This window comes from Perognathus longimembris, chromosome 22, assembly GCF_023159225.1.
Source record: "Perognathus longimembris pacificus isolate PPM17 chromosome 22, ASM2315922v1, whole genome shotgun sequence".
Taxonomy (NCBI): Eukaryota; Metazoa; Chordata; class Mammalia; order Rodentia; family Heteromyidae; genus Perognathus; species Perognathus longimembris.
This window is the reverse complement of record NC_063182.1, coordinates 23,473,990-23,493,850: the sequence shown is the minus strand read 5'-3', so window position 1 is coordinate 23,493,850 and position 19,861 is coordinate 23,473,990. Positions and strand designations below refer to the sequence as shown.

Genomic DNA, 19,861 nt, shown 5'->3' with positions numbered 1-19,861 from the left:
TGCTGCAGTGAACATGATTGTGCTGGTGGCTTTACTGCAACTTTGTTTGTGTTCTATTGGATAAATGTCCAGGAGTGAAACTGCTGGGTAATCTTGAAAGTACTGAAGGACAGAGTAGGAGAGACACTACAACTTATAGGCACAGGTAGGAACTTTGTGAACATAGTCCCAGGGGCACAACAGATAGGGGAGAGTCTCGACAAATGGGACTACTACAAAAAATAAAAAGTTTCTGCACAGCTAAAAACATAGCTACCAAACTAGAAAGACAGCCAACCATATGGGAAAGGATCTTCACCAGCACAGCAACAGACAAAGGCCTAATATCCGTCATCCACAGAGAACTCAAAAAACTAACCCTCTCCCAAAACCCAGTAAACCAATTATTAAATGGGCAAAGCAGCTAAAGAGAGTTATGAGACAAAAATGCAAAGAAACATATGAGGAAATTTTCAACATCCCCAGCAATAAAGGAAATGCAAATAAAAATAACCCTGAGATACTACCTCATTCCAGTTAGAATGGCCTATACTCTGAACTCAGGCAACAACAAATGCTGGAGGCGGTGCGGGGAAAGAGGAACCCTTCTCCACTGTTGGTGGGAGTGCAAATTAGTACAACCACTTTGGAGAACATTATGGAGGTTCCTCAAAAAGCTCAGCATAGACATACCCTATGACCCAGCCATACCACTCCTAGGCATCTATCCTGAACAACAGGTCTCAGGATATCAAAAAGACATCTGCAGGGCTGGGGATATAGCCTAGTGGCAAGAGTGCCTGCCTCGGATACACGAGGCCCTAGGTTCGATTCCCCAGCACCACATATACAGAAAATGGCCAGAAGCGGCGCTGTGGCTCAAGTGGCAGAATTCTAGCCTTGAGCGGGAAGAAGCCAGGGACAGTGCTCAGGCCCTGAGTCCAAGGCCCAGGACTGGCCAAAAAAAAAAAAAAGACATCTGCATATCCATGTTTATCGCTGCACAATTCACAATAGACAAAATACGGAAACAACCCAGATGCCCCACTACAGATGAATGGATACAAAAAATGTGGTACCTGTACAGAATGGAATAGTACATAGCGATTAGAAATGATAAAATATTGGTATTCACAGGGAAATGGTCAGAACTTGAACAAATTATGTTGAGCGAGACAAGCCTAGAACAGAGAGAACAAAGGGGCATGGTCTCCTTGATATTTGACTGTTAGGGTGGGGAGAGGGGACAGTAGAGACCAGGTCTGCAAAACAAAAAAGTTCTCTTCAAATGGTATTTCCACATGTTTGGGTCAGCGACTTTACATTATGTATCTAAAACCAAACAACTACTAAACATAAAAAGGTCGAGAATAGACCTATCAGTGGATCATAATAGCTCAACAGCTATGTACACATGATCATATAAGGCGAGGATAAGAAAAAACAAGTCCAAGAGAAGGACACAAAAGGATTCTATTGCTGATGTTACATTTAAAGTTCTAGGTGAATTTCCTTTGGCATACCCTATGTGGTTACTATATATGATTTTGGTACACTGGATATTTGTATATATGCCTACCTGATCTAGGGAAGGGAAAGCAAAATGAGGGTGTAAGATATCACAAGAAATGTACTCACTATGGGCTGGGGATATGGCCTAGTGGCAAGAGTGATTGCCTTGTACACATGACACCCTAGATTCAATTCCCCAGCACCACATATACAGAAAATGGCCAGAAGTGGCGCTGTGGCTCAAGTGGCAGAGTGCTAGCCTTGAGCGGGAAAAGAAGCCAGGGACAGTGCTCAGGCCCTGAGTCCAAACCCCAGGACTGGCAAATAAATAAATACATACATACATACATACATAAATACATAAATAAATACATAAATAAGTAAGTAAATAAATAAATAAATAAATAAGAAAAAAAGAAATGTACTCACTGCCTTATTACGTAACTGTATCCCTTTTGCACAACACCTTGTCAATAAAATTTAATAATAAAAAAAAGAAATTGCAGGGTAATAATGTAGTACTATGTTTAGTTTTTTGAGGAATCTCCACAATGCTCTCCAGAATGGTTGTACACACTTACATTCCCACTGACAGTATATTAGGGTGCCCTTTTGGCCACACCCTTGCCAGCATTTGTTGGTTTGTTTCCTTGAAAAATGGTCATTCTAACCAGGAATGCATGGAATTGCAGTGCTGTTCTGGTTTGCATTTCCTTTGTGGCCAGAAATTTTGAGCATTTCTTCATGTGTCTGTTAGTGGTTTTTACTACTACTTCTGAGAACTCTCAAAGTCGTTAGCCCATTTATTAATTGGGTGGTTGTTTCTTTAAGGGTTTATTTTTTGAGGGTCCAATTTTTTATCTAATTTTTTGAACTGTAACTATATTCTGGACGTGAAGCCCTTGTCTGCTATGTAGCTGGTAAATATTTTCTCCCATCCTGTGGGCTTCCTATTTAGTTTGCTAGCTATGATATCCTTTGCCATGCAGAAAACTTGTAAGTTTGATGCAATCCCAGTCACTACTTTGAAACCTTACTTTATTGAGTCCACTTTCAACTCTTACAACAGATTACTAATACTGTATCACTGATTTTATTTTTTATATGTGAACTAGCAGTACATGAATCTTCATACTCTCAAGTGTCTAGAAAAGGGCCTCCCTCCAGAGAATGCTGAGGGGACACAGGAGGAGATAGTAAATACAATCGGGAGGGGTTAAGTCCATCCTTCCAACTCTTCTAATCCATTATCCACCTTCAAGACAGTATACTATGTAATGTACAAGTCAGGTTGTGTATTTCCCCGGTTAACTATTGCGAACAGCTGCAGTACACTTGGAATGAAATGTACACACTCTACCATGGCCTGTGAGAGCTTCCGTGGCTTGGAGGCTGCCCACCTCTCTGAATCATCTACCACTTCTCCCTCGCCCACTCTGTTAGTCAGACTTTTCGTGGCATAACAAAACCTGACATAAATAACAGAAGGGGAAGAAAATTTTATTTTGACTCACAGTTTCTAAAGTGTCAGTCCATCGTGGTAGGATGGGTGTGGTAAAGCAATGCAGTTCACATTTTAGTGGCCAGGAAGCAGAGTGCAAGACCTGAAGACAGCGTCCTCCTACTTGCTATTTTTCTTCCATACAGGTCCCAGCCTATGGGACAGTGCTGCCCACATTCAGAGCACGTCTCCTACTTTAGGTAATTCTCTGCAGAAACTCCCTCTCAGACACTTCCATAGCGGCACTTTACTAATCTCCTAGGCCTTCTCAATCCAATCAAGTTAACAAGATTCATCATCCTGCCAGTGCTGGTGGCTTACACCTGTTATCCTAGCTATTCAAAAAGTTGAGACTTGAAGATACAGGTTAGAAGTCAGACTGGCAGGAAAGCTCATGAAATTCCTTTTGTCAGTCACATGGCATGGACTCAGGGACTGGGCCCTGTCCCTGAACCCTTTTGCTCACAGCTAGCACTCTACCATTTTTGGCCACAACTCCATGTCTGGTTTGTTGATGGTTAATTAGACATAAGGCCTCATGGACTTCCCTGCCCAGGAAGGCTTTAAACCATGACCCTCAGATTTCAGCCTCCTGAGAAGCTAAGATTACAGGCATGAGCCACCAGTGACCTACTTCCATGAAATTCTTATCTCCAATTAATGACCAAAAAGCTGAATGTGGAGCTGTCACTTAAATTGGCTACAGTGGTAGATTTGAGCAAACAAGCTAAGGGAGAGTGCTCAGGACCTTAGTTCAAGCACCAAGACCAGTGTACAGAGAGAGAGAGAGACAGAGAGAGAGAGAGACAGAGAGAGAGAGAGAGAGATACACACAGAGAATCACTATCCCACCATCAAGTTCCCATCACTACAGCCTTTGGTCTTATAACAATGAAAACCTGATTCTTTCAGACCACTTGTCCTTCCAGAACACTCCTGCAGCACTCTGCTCCAGACTTTCTCTTACCTCCAGTCAGATCTCAGGTGAAGTCATCTCCATCCAATTCATATTGATGCCTCTTTCCCTATTGTGTCCTCTTGGTGTCCTTGTTGAAATTTACTGAACTTAATTGTACAGGTTAAGATTTATTCCTGGGCTTTTTATTCTTCTTGTATTTTTATGAGAGTATTATACTGTTTTGATTACTACTGCTTCCTAATACTCTTTGAAAATGGGAAGTATGATGCTTCCAATATTGCTGTTTACTTTTTCAGTGTTTCTCTGACAAGTCTGTCTTTATTTATGTATGTATGTATGTATGTATGTATGTATGTATGTATGTATGTATGTTTGCCTGTCCTAGGGCTTGAATTCAGGCCTGGGCACTGTCTTTGAGCTGTTTTTATGTGATACTGAGGAATCGAACCCAGGGCTTCATGGATGCTAGGCAAGCACTTTACCACTAAGCCACATTCCTAACCACTGAGTCAAGTGTTATAGTTCCATAAAAGTTTAGGATTTGTCTTTTTGTCTTTCTGTGAAGAATGCCATTGGAATTTGCTAGGAGTTTGCCCTGACAATGAGTTGGCCTGGACGATGTTGTGCTAAATGAAATGAACCAGCACAGAAATAAACATTACACCATCTCACTTACAAGTGGAATCCTTTTCTTTTAACTCAAATACAGGAGATAGAAAATAATACAATACATATAACATGATAATATAGTAATAAATAATAATTGCATTATAAATGATGTAAATAACATATAATAATAAATAATATAATAAATAGAGAGTAAAATCCTTTCTTACAGGAAGGATGGGAGGAATGGGGAGATTTAGGTCAAAAGACACAAAGATATATGGGACAAACAAGTCTAGAGAACTAATGTATAATATGAGAACTCCAGTTAATTGTGTTAGGGATTATTATAATTAAGGAAATTTTAGCTGCTCTTATGACAAAAGAAAACAACTATGTGTGGTAGTTGTTAATTTACTTCACTACAGTAACAATTTGACTTTCTATATGTTTCCAATAGCATTATTTTGTAAACAGTGGATAATATGAAATATAGTGGGTAAATGATGTTAAAAATCACATAAAGTTCTACAAGAAAGGGAAACTAGCAAAAGGATGTTTGCCCACATTTTCATCCAGTATTAAAGGGAAACAGTGTATCCTTGGGGGCCAGATCTTCTGGGAAGGATAGAAGTAGTTTGCAAGAAAAGTGTTAAAACTAAGAAAAGCACTTCTACACCAGCTGACTGGGTTCAATAGATAATTGATGTAATAAAAATGTAGCCATATTTTTATTGATTGGGAGAAAGTTGATGAGTAAGATTTGCCCCAGAGTTCAATGTCAGAGACCTACATCTACTGAAGGCTGCCTAATGTGCATCAAGAATGAGTTAATTTCCCAGGATTGTCTTCTGGGGTCTTAAACACCACCATATATCTCTGTCCTTTCTTACCTTTCATCAGAGGTGAGAGATATTTGGCAGAAAAGTTGCTAAACAAACCAAAAGGCAGACTTCCCCAGAAGCTGCAAATGTTAACATTTCCACTGGCATCTCACATCTTTGTTTTAATCTCTCTTTTCTTGAGTCAAACTTGACATCTGGCTTCTAGGGTCTCAACACCAGACCAGATTTAATGGACGTACAAAATGATAGCAATGGAAACGACTTGCACACATCTTTCCTTGGTGATTTAGCCAGACAATCCAACACATTTCCAGAGCTCTACCTGGCATTAACTACTCACTCATTCCCACAGCGGCAAGGCAGTCTCCCACTTGCTCTTGCTAACTTTCAGGGTTCCATTAGGGGCTCTTCTCTATCCAACTATCGGTAAGTTTATAATTTTTAATTGCATTTTCCTTAGAAACTCTAGAATTCATTTTGAAATAAGTTTACTCGTTATGTGTTATTCCTTTTAGAAGGCATTATTTTTCAATGCTCTGATATTTCTCTATATTCTTTATAACTTTGTAAAAATACTGCTGGAAAGCTCATAAATTCATTAGCAAATCCCATTGAGACTCAATAATGTATATTACGGACCTTCTGATTGTTATATATTAGATTTTCTCAAGAATTCCCTTACCGGTTATTATCAACATAGCTATATTGACAGGATCTTCATTACTTCCTAATTTCCCATACTTCTTTTTCTTGTTAAAGATCAATTCTTAAAATCAAGTCTTGTCATTTTGAAAGTAGCATAGACATGCTATACTGTTAATATTAATGTGTTTCATATCTTTCTAGTCTTATTTCCTCCTTTATCGTAGAAAATTATAAAATGTATTCATCACCTTTTGCTTTGAAAACACATGTTTTTAGGAAGAGGTACACAGTGAGAATAAGGACACATACTTGGCTCTTTCTCCCTGAAATAAAAACATTAAAAAAAATGATCCTTCATATTCACCGGTGACTTTGTGAAGAGCAATGATTTTTATTCTAACGTAACATACAAACTGCATATAGATTGGTAAAATTACCCCATAACTTCTTGGACTTAGACCATGTAAGATAAAGTGGCTAGCAATAATCAGAATTCTTCTAAATTATATTTTGGTGATGTTTACTATCAGATTGCTCATGAGTCTGTTTTCTGTTTGCAATATACCACTTATCAGTAAACTTCATCTCTGACAAATCTGTGTGTGTGTCTGTATGTGTGTAATAACACTAGAAGATGATTATTTGCTTTCCCAGAGAATCCATCCCAACATTTGTGGAATTTACAGATAAGATAAACAACATGCTTCTTAATTTAAAAAATATATATTAGTTTTACAAGGCTGCGGTAGACCACACACATAGCATTCAAGAAGTCCTGGTTTCAAACAGTCACCCCAAAGAAGTCTATTTACCTAAGTAAAAGTTACCTATAAATCTTAAGAAAATGAATTGATAAAGTGGGATGTGGGCTGGGTGCTGGTCCCTCACACCTATAATTTCTGCTACTGCAAAGGACAGGGGTCAAAGCTAGCCTGGGCAGAAAAATCCACAAGATTCCTTCTCCAAAATTAGTAACAAAAGACAGGGCTTTGGGTCCAAATAGTAGAGCATCAGCCAAAAAAGCTAGTAGAGCAAGGATGAGGCCCTGAGTTCAAGGTATGGTTCTGTCAATAAAAAGGGGAGGGGACAGGGAGAGTGAGATGCAGCTTCATCTTAATATCTATCTGCGATAATAGCCATAAAGATTCTAGTTGCTAACTTAGCAGCATAATAGTTTTGGACCTGACTTCCGTTCCCCAAAAGTCCTAAGCACTCAGATATAGTGAAGAAGACGGTGGACAAGGCTGGCTCTTAAGAAAAATTGAGTCAGACGCTGGTGGCTCACACCTGTAATCCTAGCTACTCTGAAATCTAGGCTAATCCCAGGCTGAGATATGAGCATTGCAGTTCAAAGCCAGGCCAGGCAGGAAAAGTCTGTGAGACTGCTATCTCCAGTTAACCACCAGAAAACCAGAAGTGGTGCTATGGCTCAAAGTGGTAGAGCACCAGTCTTGAACAAAAGAACTCAGGGAGTGCCTAGGCTCTGAGTTCAAGACCCCTAGCTGAGAAAAAAAGGGAGGGGAGGGAGGGAGGGAGGGAGAAAAGAAACATTTGCACAGAACTCATTAAGGAAAAAAACAATTGCAGTAGACAAGGCAGATGTTACACATTTTCCATCTTTCTATCTGATCTTTGAACATTCCATTCCCATGCTATTTTCAGCTATTTTTTGTTTAATGTCACTTCCATTAAAAGGTGCTTTTTTTCTTAAATGTGTAGTCTTCCGGGAAACAAATAATACATTTTAGCAATTTTATCTTTCTCTTATGGTTTATATTCTCATTCTTACACTTAAAATTTCTAATCCTTTTGATTTCACAATAAGTAATATCACTGGCAAACCATTTATGGAAGAAATACAAGAAAAACAAAAAATATGTATTCTCTATGGTCAAAGTAGGGTTTTTTTTCATGTATGAAAATAGAACAATAAACATGCTGGAACTGTTTTTAAAAGAGAAGCATAGGATAAAGGAGAGATAGAGAGGGTAAGGTTGAACAGATACATTGTTTACATGTATGCCTAAATGGAAAATCACCACTTGTAATTCCAGATGGGTTCTAAGATCATTATATTCCAAACCATGGTAGTAATCCAGGAGTGGTGCTAGCAGTATAATTCAGTCTTTTAAGAGGGAGAATTCATAGAAGGCTATGAATTGGCATTAACTAGTTTTAGCCCTGGCTAATAAAAAGAGCCAGGATCCAGGTGCCCATGGCTCACGCGAGTAATCCTAGCTACGTGGGAGGCTGGGATCTGAGGATCTAAATTCAAAGCCAGCCAGGGCAGGAAAATCCAATCCTTAAGTTCAAGCTACACACACACACACACACACACACACACACACACACACACACACACACACGAAGAGGGGAAGGGAGGGAGGGAGGGAGGGAGGGAGGGAGGGAGGGAGGGAGGGAGGGAGGGAGGGAAGAGACAGAAAGGTTGGGGATCTTTTCAAGAGTAAAAGAACAACTAAAGGAGAGCTCATATTATTGAGAGAATTAATCTTGAAAGTAAAAAAAAAATGAAATATTTGGTTTTATTTTCAGTGACCCATAGTTATCTAAATACTTCATATTGAAAGAGTTGTTGCACAGTAATTTTAGTATCCAAAAATAAATTCCAGAATTAACAGAATTACTTATTTATAATATTGTCAAATAACCATATGGTTCTAGTTAATATATAGAATGAATTAGACTAATTCATAATAAGACGAATGAACATTTCAGTGATATGCTCTGGAAAGTCTCCCTGAGAAGGCATAATGAAAGTAGTCAGAACTTGATTCTGTACATAGAATCAACATGAATTTGACAGCTACAAATGTCAGCTCATTCAGGTAGACTGATTGGCATTTCACATACCAAAGATAGTGGGGCCTCAGCAATGAGACTTTTTACAGGATAAACCCTTCCTGGTAATATTTCCTTTGATTTATAAGGTTGTTGTATGCTTGCAAAATTTAATGTATATTAAAGTTGTACAGAGTACTGTGAGCTTAAACTCCAAGACTATAAACAAAAAGGGGAAAAAGAAGTATTATTTTAAGAATGCCTTGAATTTCTTTGTAGGTAACTAAGCTTTTCAACTACCCGTGTAGCTCTGGGACATGTGAAAAACATATGGGACGCAGCACAACTCGCCATGCTCTCTACCCTGAAAAACCACCAGATGTCCAACCAGTCCCTCACCGCCATTTCCCACTCAATGCCAACAGTGCCGCACACACAAATACTCCTACAGGTGTCCAAAATACCTGCAGAGACCACTGCCATCTCCTCTGAGAATCACTGAGCTGAGCAAAACCACTTTTTCCCCATGAAACACTAAGCTTTTACCTTTTATTTTTATGCATAATTGACTTTATAGATTAGGAAATCGAATTCAATGCCAAGTGAATTCTCCAGTCAGAATAAGTTTGCCAATCCAAAAGGATATACCTCCCATTCTCCTGAGTACGAGAAGGATCTAATGTGCAAAAGGCCCTTTCTTGCTTACTTTGTGCAAACTTCTCTAGATTGAGGGTATGGATTTTTTTTAATAGAAGTTCATAATCCCTCAGAAGTGGAGTTTGGGAGCTAGGCATGGTAGCTTACACCTATCATCATGGCTACTTTGGAGGCAAAAATCAGGGTGTTTGCCCTTTGAGGCTAGACCGGGAACAGTTATGCAGACCCACTAGGCAGCAGGCTCATCTGTGTAATCTTAGCTCCTCGGGAGGCTGAAACCTGGGCGTTTCAGAGCAGGTGAAAAAGTCTCCAATTAAACAGCAAAATGCTAGACTGTTTGAGCGATGCTGGACAGCCATGAGCAAGTGAGCCGATTAAGAGCTCAAGGACCCAAGTTCAATCCCTGGTACTGGCACAAAAATACATACATACATACATACATACATACATACATACATACATACATACATACGTATGTACGTACGTACTGAGAGCTTGTCTGGAAAGCAGGCCAGCATGCTGGTACACACCATGATCCCAGCTACTTAGCCAGCTGAATTGGGAATATCCCAGATCAGACCAGGCAAAGATTTGAGACAATACCTGAAAACTAAATCACAAAGGGCTAGAGGCATAGCAAACACAAGGCAAGGAGTTCAAACACCAGTGTACACACACACACACACACACACACACACACACACACACACACACGAAGAAGAAAAGGCAAGGCAGTTTGGAATGTGGAGAGGAAAGAACAGGCTCTAAATGCAAAGCCCTATTTAACTTTTTCAAAGAATTTGGTTAATGCTGAACCAACTATTCCCTCTCTTACTGCTACATCGTGACAGATTATTACTAAATGGATGCTCACTGTTAAGGGTACATTTTCATATTAGTTTGTAAATATTTTTGTTGAAATTTGTCCATGAATTTTTAAATGATCTCCAAACATATAACTTAAATTTGTATGTGCAGTGCAAGGTAAATCTGCACACACCTAACTTCCAAGTACTGCTTTCATGTATTAAAAAATGCACTTCTAAAAGTTTGAGAAGAAACATTTTGTATAAAATATTCATGTTACTATTTCTTAACCTAAAGAGAATTCTGCCTTCCCCACTCCACTCTTATGTAATTCAGATGGGAAGCTACCTTGCTTATTACTACCTTTACTCCTTCTAATTTCCTTTCCTCTGAAGGAAGCGCACCTTCTTATTATTTATGCTCTTAAATTGCAGTGGTGAGTGTTGAGAGCCACTGTAGGTTCTTACTCAGCTATCTCAGGGACTTTGATCATGCCAGCCCAAGACTAAGCAAGAAAAGAGTTATCATAATGTAAAGATAAAAGGCTGTGTAGTGATTTCATCACCAGGGAAATATGTTCCTCCTTCAGAAAGGAGAGTTCAGAAATAAAGGAGTTGAAATTTCTTCAGACCATGGACTCCTCGGTCCCTCTAGAGTCATAGATTGAATTGGCTTTCAAGGAGTGGAAGGAATGATGACAGAAGTTCCTAAGAAAGCTTATGACTTGACCAGAGCCTTGGTACCACTGGCAGGTGTAGATGCGATCACTGTGGAGGAAATGCAAAATGTGGCTAGAATATTGGCAAATGGAAAAGAAAAGAAGCGATTAACACCTCTTGGTGGTTTTCTTTTTGTTTTTATTTTGTGGTTTATCCTGTTTGGGCTGGGTGTTACACACATCTGAAAAAGATCTTTCACAAGAAGAAATACAGTTCACCTTAGAATCTTTTATCATGGTAAGTGCAATTTAATAGTTGACACTGAACTGAAACTAGGATTGCAAACACTATAGAAATAGAGACAGACATTTCATAATCTTATCCACAACTAGGCCTCCTTCTAGATACACCCACAAAATTTTATTTAAAGTAGCATGTCTGAGGATATCCTAGAACTGCTCACTTATGTTTAAAGAATATAAATGCCTCCAGATTCAAAAGAATCACTTAAGAACGTGATTTGAATAAATGCGTAAAAATTATAATAACAGTATCAGCATGTCCCATACATTTTTTTAAACTTGAAGTGTTACACATTCACTAATGCAGGCATGGGTGGTATATATGTGTATTTGTGTGTGTGTGTATGTGTGTGTTTGTGTGTACCAGCCCTGGAGCCTGAACTCAGGACATGGCCGCTGTCCCTGAGCTTTGTTGCTCAAAACTAGCACTCTACCACTTGAGCCACAGCTCTGCTTCTGGCTGTTGGGTGGTTAATTGGAAATAAGAGTCTCATGAACTTTACTGCCTGGGCCAACTTCGAACTGCTTTCCTCAGATCTCAGCTTCCTGAGTAGCTAATGTTACTGGCATGAACCACGGGCACCAGCCAAATGTGATATTTTCCCCCTCTCCCCAAGGATTCTATTAACGTTGGTCAGGACAGATGCCAGTGATTCATGCCTGTAAACGTAGCTACTCTGGAGCCTGAGATCTGGGGTGGTGGTTCAAAGCCAGTCAGAGCAGGAACGTCTGTGAGACTCTTCTCTCCAATTAATCACCAGAAAAGTAGAAGTGGAGCTATAGCACAAGTGGTAGAGTGCCAGCCTTGAGCAAAATAAGCTCAGGGACAGGGCCTGCCCCTGAGTTCAAGCCCCAGGTCCAGCAATTAGGAAAAAAAAAAAAAGAGTGGTCAGAATCCAGACATTTTAGGACTTACCAGGATAACCTATACTCACCCATCCCTCCCATTGGATAGCACTGCATTTTTCTGAAATGAGCACATAAGTAGAAAAGTGGCATCGATTTTTTACTCTGCACAGTGCTGGGGGCTATTTCTCAAGCACATGATTTCAACAGTAGATCTGAGCTCCAGCTGCAGGCTCAGGAGGCCAGACTGCTAAGAAAAGGCCATGTTTGTGAGAGCATCTCTGAAGAGAGGGGCTCTCCAGAACCCCACAGCTCCCACAGCTAAGTCACATGCACACACTGTAGCTTTCTGCTCTCTGGCCAACAGACTGCAGCCATAGCATCCTTATTGTTGTAACTCCCAGATTGTGATACTGTCACAAAACTGTTGCTAGGCAACAAATGTGGTTACCAGGTCTCAGCGAATAGCTGAAGGGGAAAGCAAAGTGTTGCACCATTGTAGAGTAACCATAGCAATGACCTACTATTACAGACTAAAGAATTATCATTAACAATGTTAAAGTATCAGACAGAGGCCCTGAATTCAGAGCTCCAAGCAGTATCTGCATAATTGAGTAATCTAGGAAAAGATTTTGACTGTTTTAAAGCTACTCAGTCATTATTTCTATGGGAGAGAATTTGTAATTATTTTTATTTTTGCATTTTGTGAAACACTGTTCAATTGTGAAGCTATTGGTTAAATGCTAAGCCATCCCAGTAATCCAAAGCATATTAACCTGTGTCTTCATGTCCACCCATCAGTGTTAGTTGTTGACGGTGTCAAATTGAAGGTAGGTTTGATTTGAAAAAGAGTATGCACTAATATTAAATCCAACCCACAGAAAGATGCTGTAGTAAAAGAATCCTACAAATCGACACATTGCATTTTCTAAGGAGATCTAAATAGTCTCTTAGCAGTTATTGCTTTGAAACACTTTGTGACTCTGACCCCTTGAATTTTTTTTAACTGTCCCCCACTAGGACACTTTCGGGGCCTAGTCTCTTGAGTCTGGTCCCACATTAAGCATCTCCTATGATTTGGTCCCCGTGGCCTCGCTGAGGCTATCAGATCTAACATGAGAGCCTCTGGAAGAGACCAGGGGTGGGAAGGAAAAAAAAAAAAACACTAATTTTATCTCCTCAGGAAGCCCAGACGCCGGAGTGCAGTGGGGCGGGCGTGACGCCGCGCCGCATGCTGGGCAAACCAATCCCGGCGCGCGCGGGGCTGGGGAAGTGGGTGGTTGCTAGGCGACAAGGGGTGTGGCCCTTCCGCCGCGTTCCTCCATTGGCCCGGAGGGACTGAGGCCCCGGGGCTCCGGGCCGCGCCTCCCGCGACCCGCGGGCGAGTCCGGGCCGGCTCCCCGAGTCCCGGGCGTTCAGGGGAGTCACGCCGGCCGCGGCGCGAGGCCTGTAGGGTCGACGCGGCCCAGCCGTGTGGCGGCGGCGCGCCTCCGCGGAGGCCCGGGGCGGGCACCGCGGGCGGAGCGCCCAGGTACAGGTGTGGTCGGGGGCGGGGCGCTGGGGCGCGGGGCGGGGACGGGAGGCCAGAGCTCGGCCAGGGCCCCCGAGGGCCCCGGACGGCGGCGCCCGCCGCGCCCAGCGAGGCCGCCCGCTAACCCGCTCTCTGCTTTCCTGCAGGCACCGATCGGCACGAGCTCACTTCCTGGAAGAGCTTCCCGTCCATTTTCAAATTCTTCACGGAAGCCGCGGAGGCCCGGAGCAGCTCCCAGAAGCCGGCCCTGACGCGACGCTCCCACCGAATAAAGCACGAGGAGCTGTGAGGGGCGGGCGGGCGAGCGGGCGGGCGGGGCGCGGCCGGAGCCTCGCGGGAGCGCACCGGCGCGTCGCCTCCCGGCCCCTCATTAGATTGTTTCCTTCCCCGAGCACGGGGTCGTGCTATATACATCTAAATAGCGTTTTGCATTATTTCTAGATGAGTGCAACTGTCAAAGCAATATGGGTTCTCTGGTCGTGCTTCCTGCGGGCTGAGCTCGGGCTTCGCGCCGCCCGTCAGCGCGCAGATTAAGGCTGACAGCGCCGTGCCCCGCGCGGCCCGCGCGCCTCTAATTGCCCCGGCCGAGCCTCGCCGCGCCGCGGGCCGCGCGGGGGCTGCGCGGTGTCCGCGCGGTCCTTCCGCCCGCCGCCTCGCGCCCCCTCCACCCGCCCCGCGCTCCCCTCGCGGGAACGCCGCGGGCTTTGCTCCTACACTCACACGAACATTTTAACTAGGTTTTACTCCGAGGCTGAGCGCGTCTTCCTCGCTCTCCTCCCCCTCCGCCCCTCCCCACGAAATGCCAAATTTCCATGCAGAACAGGAAGGCTGCGGCGCGCTTGGGCTGTGGAGAGGGCGAGTTGTTCTCGCCCCAACCATCGATTTTCAGTTCGGGACCACAAGACAAACTTGGCGTAAAACGCTATGAAGTATTGAGTCCGCATTGAGGCTGAAATACCCTGCCACCTGAATGGGAGACTTCACACACACCTCTAATTTCGTGTTGAAACATGATGTGACGGCAGATCTGTTACATATAGGTGTAAAAAGGTCTCATTTTCAGTGGAATTTCCAACTTCGTTACAAGAATTGGCTTTATTATATGTCTGTGTGTGTGTTGTGTACTGAATAGGATTGCAATGTAGATGACATACTTGAGTTTTGCTTTTATATCTTATTGTAGGAAAAAAAAAAAAAGATGATGGTTAATCCCTCCTAGAATGATCTACTTTAAGTTTTCCTGGAGGTAGGCTGTTTTAGATGGGGAATTTTTACTGCCCTGAGGAAAATGAAGCTTCATTGTCTGGAATCTTTGTTTTCTTCTGAAAGGCTTGTTACAAGGGCTAAAATTATTTTTCCCCATTTTCTCTTCTTTAGTAGCAAAAGAGAGACGGTATGGACAATTGTCTTTCAGTTTTGTGGTTGCATTTAACCACATAAAAACCTGTAGGATTTTGCCTTATAGTTTCGACAGTGAGTATGTTAATCCAGCTAAGATCTGGCCAACACTGTGAAATACAAAAGATAAAATAAGTTAGCGTTTTGGCTGTCAAATTTAAATATTAAATTAAAATTCAGCCTAATCAATATTTAATTACTTGAAGAATTCAATTACCTAGAGAAGATCATTTCTAATGATCTGAATTTAATACTTCTCATCCTTTTTAAAAGTGTATGCAACAAGTAATATGCCTGCCTTATTAGAGAACATGATAAAATGTACCCAAAATGACTTAGAATTCTCTAATTCCTCAGAGAAACAACCTGAAACCAACCATCTCATGGATGAATGTTTTTATGTCATGAACCAATTTCAACAAGTTTTAGAACGGATTAATATCCCATGCTGCATTTGGCATATAAGAATATTCACTAGTACTATAGTTTCAATGGTGATAAAGTGATCTGTTTTCAGTGGTCATGTGTACATATCTGTTGGTGTTACTTAAGCAGAAACAAAATAGGAAGAAAACTCAAAATGGCATTTTATCCAGTTCTGGATGATTCAAAATGTGTAACTCCAAACAATATCAAGCACACTAGTCTGTGATATTGACCCTTTTGTCTGATATATTTTAGAAGTAATGTGAGAGAATTTGAGACTTGATATGGATGAAATATATTTTTCCAAATGTTATAAATTGTGTGTTGTTTTAAATATATGAAATTGTTCACAGGAAACTAATTTTGTAGCACTAAGAAACAACACTTGTGCAATGCTAAATTTGTGAAGCTTCTGCAGCTGAATTAAGCAAAGAAAATATGTTCAGCATATAAACCAAATGACTCCTGTTCCTCCTCTCCAGTTTTCTCACCTCTATCTTTTAAGACCTTGCATAGAGGAAATCACTGTTTAAATGCCTTTAGTACATTAAAACTGCTGGATTGAAAGGCCTTGTTTAACTATCTGTAGAGAACTATTTGCAAACTTAAGTTGTGTAAATGTAATTTCTACTTGTGGATCTGAGCTCTAACAATCCTGGGGGGAGCTAGGTAAACTGTGCCAGACCACCAACTGATACCTGATCAAATTCCTTAGAATAGACAGATTTTAAACTGTTGATTTATGTGTCTGTTGGTATAAATGTAATTATATTGCTTGCTTCAGTTTTACTGAAATAGCAACAAGCAACTGATTGTAACCCCATCTGCTCTGGGGCAGCCAGTGTTTCAGTGTTTCTGCTCTAGTCTTCTCCCATTTTGGTTTGTGTGAACAGGTTTTTAGTTGAGTAGAGGGATAAAGTTAGGATGCAGGGAAATTTATTTTAATTATACACTTAGTTTTTAGAGCAAGTTGAATGAGAACGGAGGTGTTGGTAAATCTAAGATTCAAAATAGTGCAGTTGAAACTTAAAAGCCAGATAATTGCTTTGGGACTTTCTAAAGGTATCTAACCACACAGTCCTTAAAAGTCTTCTGGATATTTAAAAAGGAGACCATCCACTTATAATAGCAGATTTCTGCCTTGTGCTTCAACCTGGATTGCTTTCCTATTTATATGTCAAAAAACATGGAGCACAAAGTTAGCTATATATTATATATTTCTGTTCACCATTTTAAAATAGAAATGCAGCTTACCTAACAGGCAGTGGTGCATTATTCCTGGTCAGAAATTCCTTTATTCACCAGTTGTATAGAGGACTTTAGAGCTCAAATGTAAATGGGATGATGGCACAGTGTTCATCAGTATTTTAAGCTTCGCAGCTTCTTATTTTTAATAGTATTATTATTATCATAATGGTAATAGTGCTGTACTGTCTTAGCTTCACTTAAGTACTGGCTTGCATCTTTCATAACTTAACATTTTAAGTCATTTCACTTAGTATTTGAAATACTTCCTTGACCAGGAAATTCAGACAAGTATCCATCAACTATTATTTTTAAAATAAACTTCAACTTACCATAAATAAGTATGTTTCCAAAGGAAGTCTGGTGAGATGAATTTGCTTCCAAACTCCTGTCCAGAATACTTTGTCCAATCTGAAACAAACTTTGTTTCACAGCATTTCTTTCTTAAAATCTGTAACTCCTCTGAGAGATTTGGGTGGCAAGATATGTTAACTATATTATGTCTGCTAAAAAGATTTTTTTTTCACATTCTTATGGATTATCTGGAGTTCCAATTCAAACACCCTGTCAAAAAAAAAAAAAAGATCAGAGCTTTTACTATAAACTGAGAGGTTCCTTTTGGTGGCTGTTCCTAATTCATTTAGGAAAGATTACTATTACAACAAGTGAAAAAATTCTCAAAAACTTTCCCCATGACGAGGGGGTGGGGGGCAATGTCTTTAAATAAATGTGAGACATTCTCATCTTTGAAAATATGGGTGGCAAAAAAGGGGCTGATAATGGTAGTAGTGATTTTATGATTACTTATTAGGCACTATAATAATATAAAATAAAAGACTCCAGGAGGTACTCCCTTTCAAAAATTGAATACTTTCCTTCCTTCCTTGTATAGAATGACTGAGTGGGAGTCTCTTGAATTGTTCATCTTCCTTTTATCTAATATTCTATTAATCTCCAAAAAGATCAGTTTGAGTCTGGGAAAAGGTTTTTAATCAACACTTCACAGAGCTTAAAGCTACCCTACCTAAAGCATCAGCTTTGCTAGGTGGTTTTAGATTTAAAGCATTGCAACTGTCATGCACTGTACTAAAATAAAGAATATACACCAAGTGGAAGATTTTGAAAAGAGGGCAACAGCACAAAGTCGATTAACGGAGAGCCAAGAATAGAAGTAGTCATCAAAGCATTCCAGCATTTATCTTGAAATCTATGTAGGGTTAAAAAAAAAAAAGCAACAATGATAGTTTTAAACCTCACACTTAGGAGGAATGAATGTTGATTTAATTGATTCATTTGGATCGATGTTTTAAAGTTTCACACCACTGATCTTTCATGTAGTGATGTCTTTAGCAGTCAGTAGTCTGACAAGAGCCTTCTCAGATTTCATCCGTGGAGCTCTCCATGACATCGAAAATTATGCAACAGCTTTTGCAATGGTAACTTTGGAATTGGGAGACCTCAAGGCCAACATTCATGATTTAATTGAAGAACCCTTGTTCATCCTTAGCACAAAGGTTTTCTAGGTACAATAACTGAGTGAACCACAAAGGTAAAGTTTGCAAGATAGGAGAAGGCTGTGCTGAAAGTTTGAACATTAAGCAGACATGATAGAGTAACCAGTATTTCGCCTCCCATGTAAAAAGTTTGGCTTTATCCAAGAGACCTTCCAAACAACTTTTCCCCAGTCCTTTGCCTTGAGATTTGTGGACACCTTTTACTATATTCTTTTTATTGTTGAAATTGAATTCTGTTTTAAACAGACATGAAATGTACTTCTAGGAAGAAATCTAGAGAAGTCCTGCCTCTCTCCAGATCACTCAGCTTTTCCTTCCTTGACTATTATCTTGAGTAATATGGGCGATTTTCATAAGTAAAATGTTGAACTGTACTTGTGGCCAGCTTGCAGTACCAATACAAAGATTCTGAAATGAAAAAGACAACCAACACCCCAAGAATGATATGTCTCTTTTTTAAAGTTTACAATTTGAATAATGAACTTGGATAGAAACTTGGCAGGAAAACAAACCATGGCACCACCGCATCACCAACCATTTTCACTTTTCTGTCCAATTTCAGAGTGCATGTGTTTGTGAGTATTTCACTAGATCAGTGACAGCTCTTTATTTGCATAATTATATGCTCTGGTCTGAAGAGAAAACTAACCCCCAAATTTCATGGGTCACCAAACTGCAACAATCAATGTTTTATCACGTATGCTAAGCAAAATCTAAGACGCTATATGAAGTTTCTTGGGGAGTTTTTACTCCTCAGAAAATTAAAGAGTTTTCCTCTCTTGAATAGATTCAAAATCTTTCCAAGTTCTTTGTAACTGAATTCTGTTTGAAGGCAAAACTAGAGATTAACATGTAGATCTGGGTCCTAGACTCACCAGCACTATTCAAAGTGGCTTAAGAAGAGCAACATTTTTTTTGATGCACTAAACTTTACAATTCCAAATACTATTCTTCATACTCTGAGAAAAAAGGTATTGATCAAGTTATGATTTGCCAAAACAAAGTCCAAATTATTGCTGAATATAAAGTTCATTTCTTTCTTGAAAAGAGTACAGGATTTTTTAAATATAATAGAAAAATATCTGTATGTGTTTATGTCTTACACACATATTTGTCCCACTGTGGGGTACATTTACACATTTGTATGCATTCCACCTGAAATACATGAGCAACATACAGTTCACGTGTGTCTACTACATGCCTGTGACAAGGTAGGTGTTCAGTCTCTGCTGATCTTCATGAAAACTTGTACATTTATTTTCTGCTGAATACATTTTCATGTTAAAAATTTCCAAGGCATTGTAATAAATATTTTTAAATCTCTCCAATTCATTTACATATGTAAGTTCCCTATTTATACATAATATATACTGTCTGTAAGGTTGGCTTTATTTCATTGAAGAAAAACTGATTTAAACTGTTGGTGTTTTTAGTTTGTAGGCAATCTGCCAAATTTGAAATAAAATAGAACATAGACATGCAGTAGTGACTTATGAAGTTATTAAAATGCCTTTATCTAGATTCTTTAGGCAAATACTAGGGGCATGGTTTGATTCTGCAATGGCACTTGAACATAAATGTCATGTAAGAACATAATCCAATGCATTTTATCTGAGGTGATCTGTCAGTCTCTTCATTGAGTTAATTATTTTTGTCAGAAATAACACCAA

General features: G+C 40.2%; 1 protein-coding gene across 1 annotated transcript in view; it reads left to right on the top strand.

Moving 5' to 3' along the window:
* The window catches only part of Fam172a (family with sequence similarity 172 member A), a 365,442-nt gene extending 345,769 nt beyond the window's left edge, over positions 1-19,673 (top strand). The window contains exon 11 of the mRNA XM_048331051.1: positions 13,755-19,673. Within this exon, the coding sequence (XP_048187008.1) occupies positions 13,755-13,897 (143 nt within the window). The 3' untranslated portion in view covers positions 13,898-19,673. The remainder of the gene's footprint in view (positions 1-13,754) is intronic.
* The last annotated feature ends 188 nt before the right edge of the window (positions 19,674-19,861 follow it).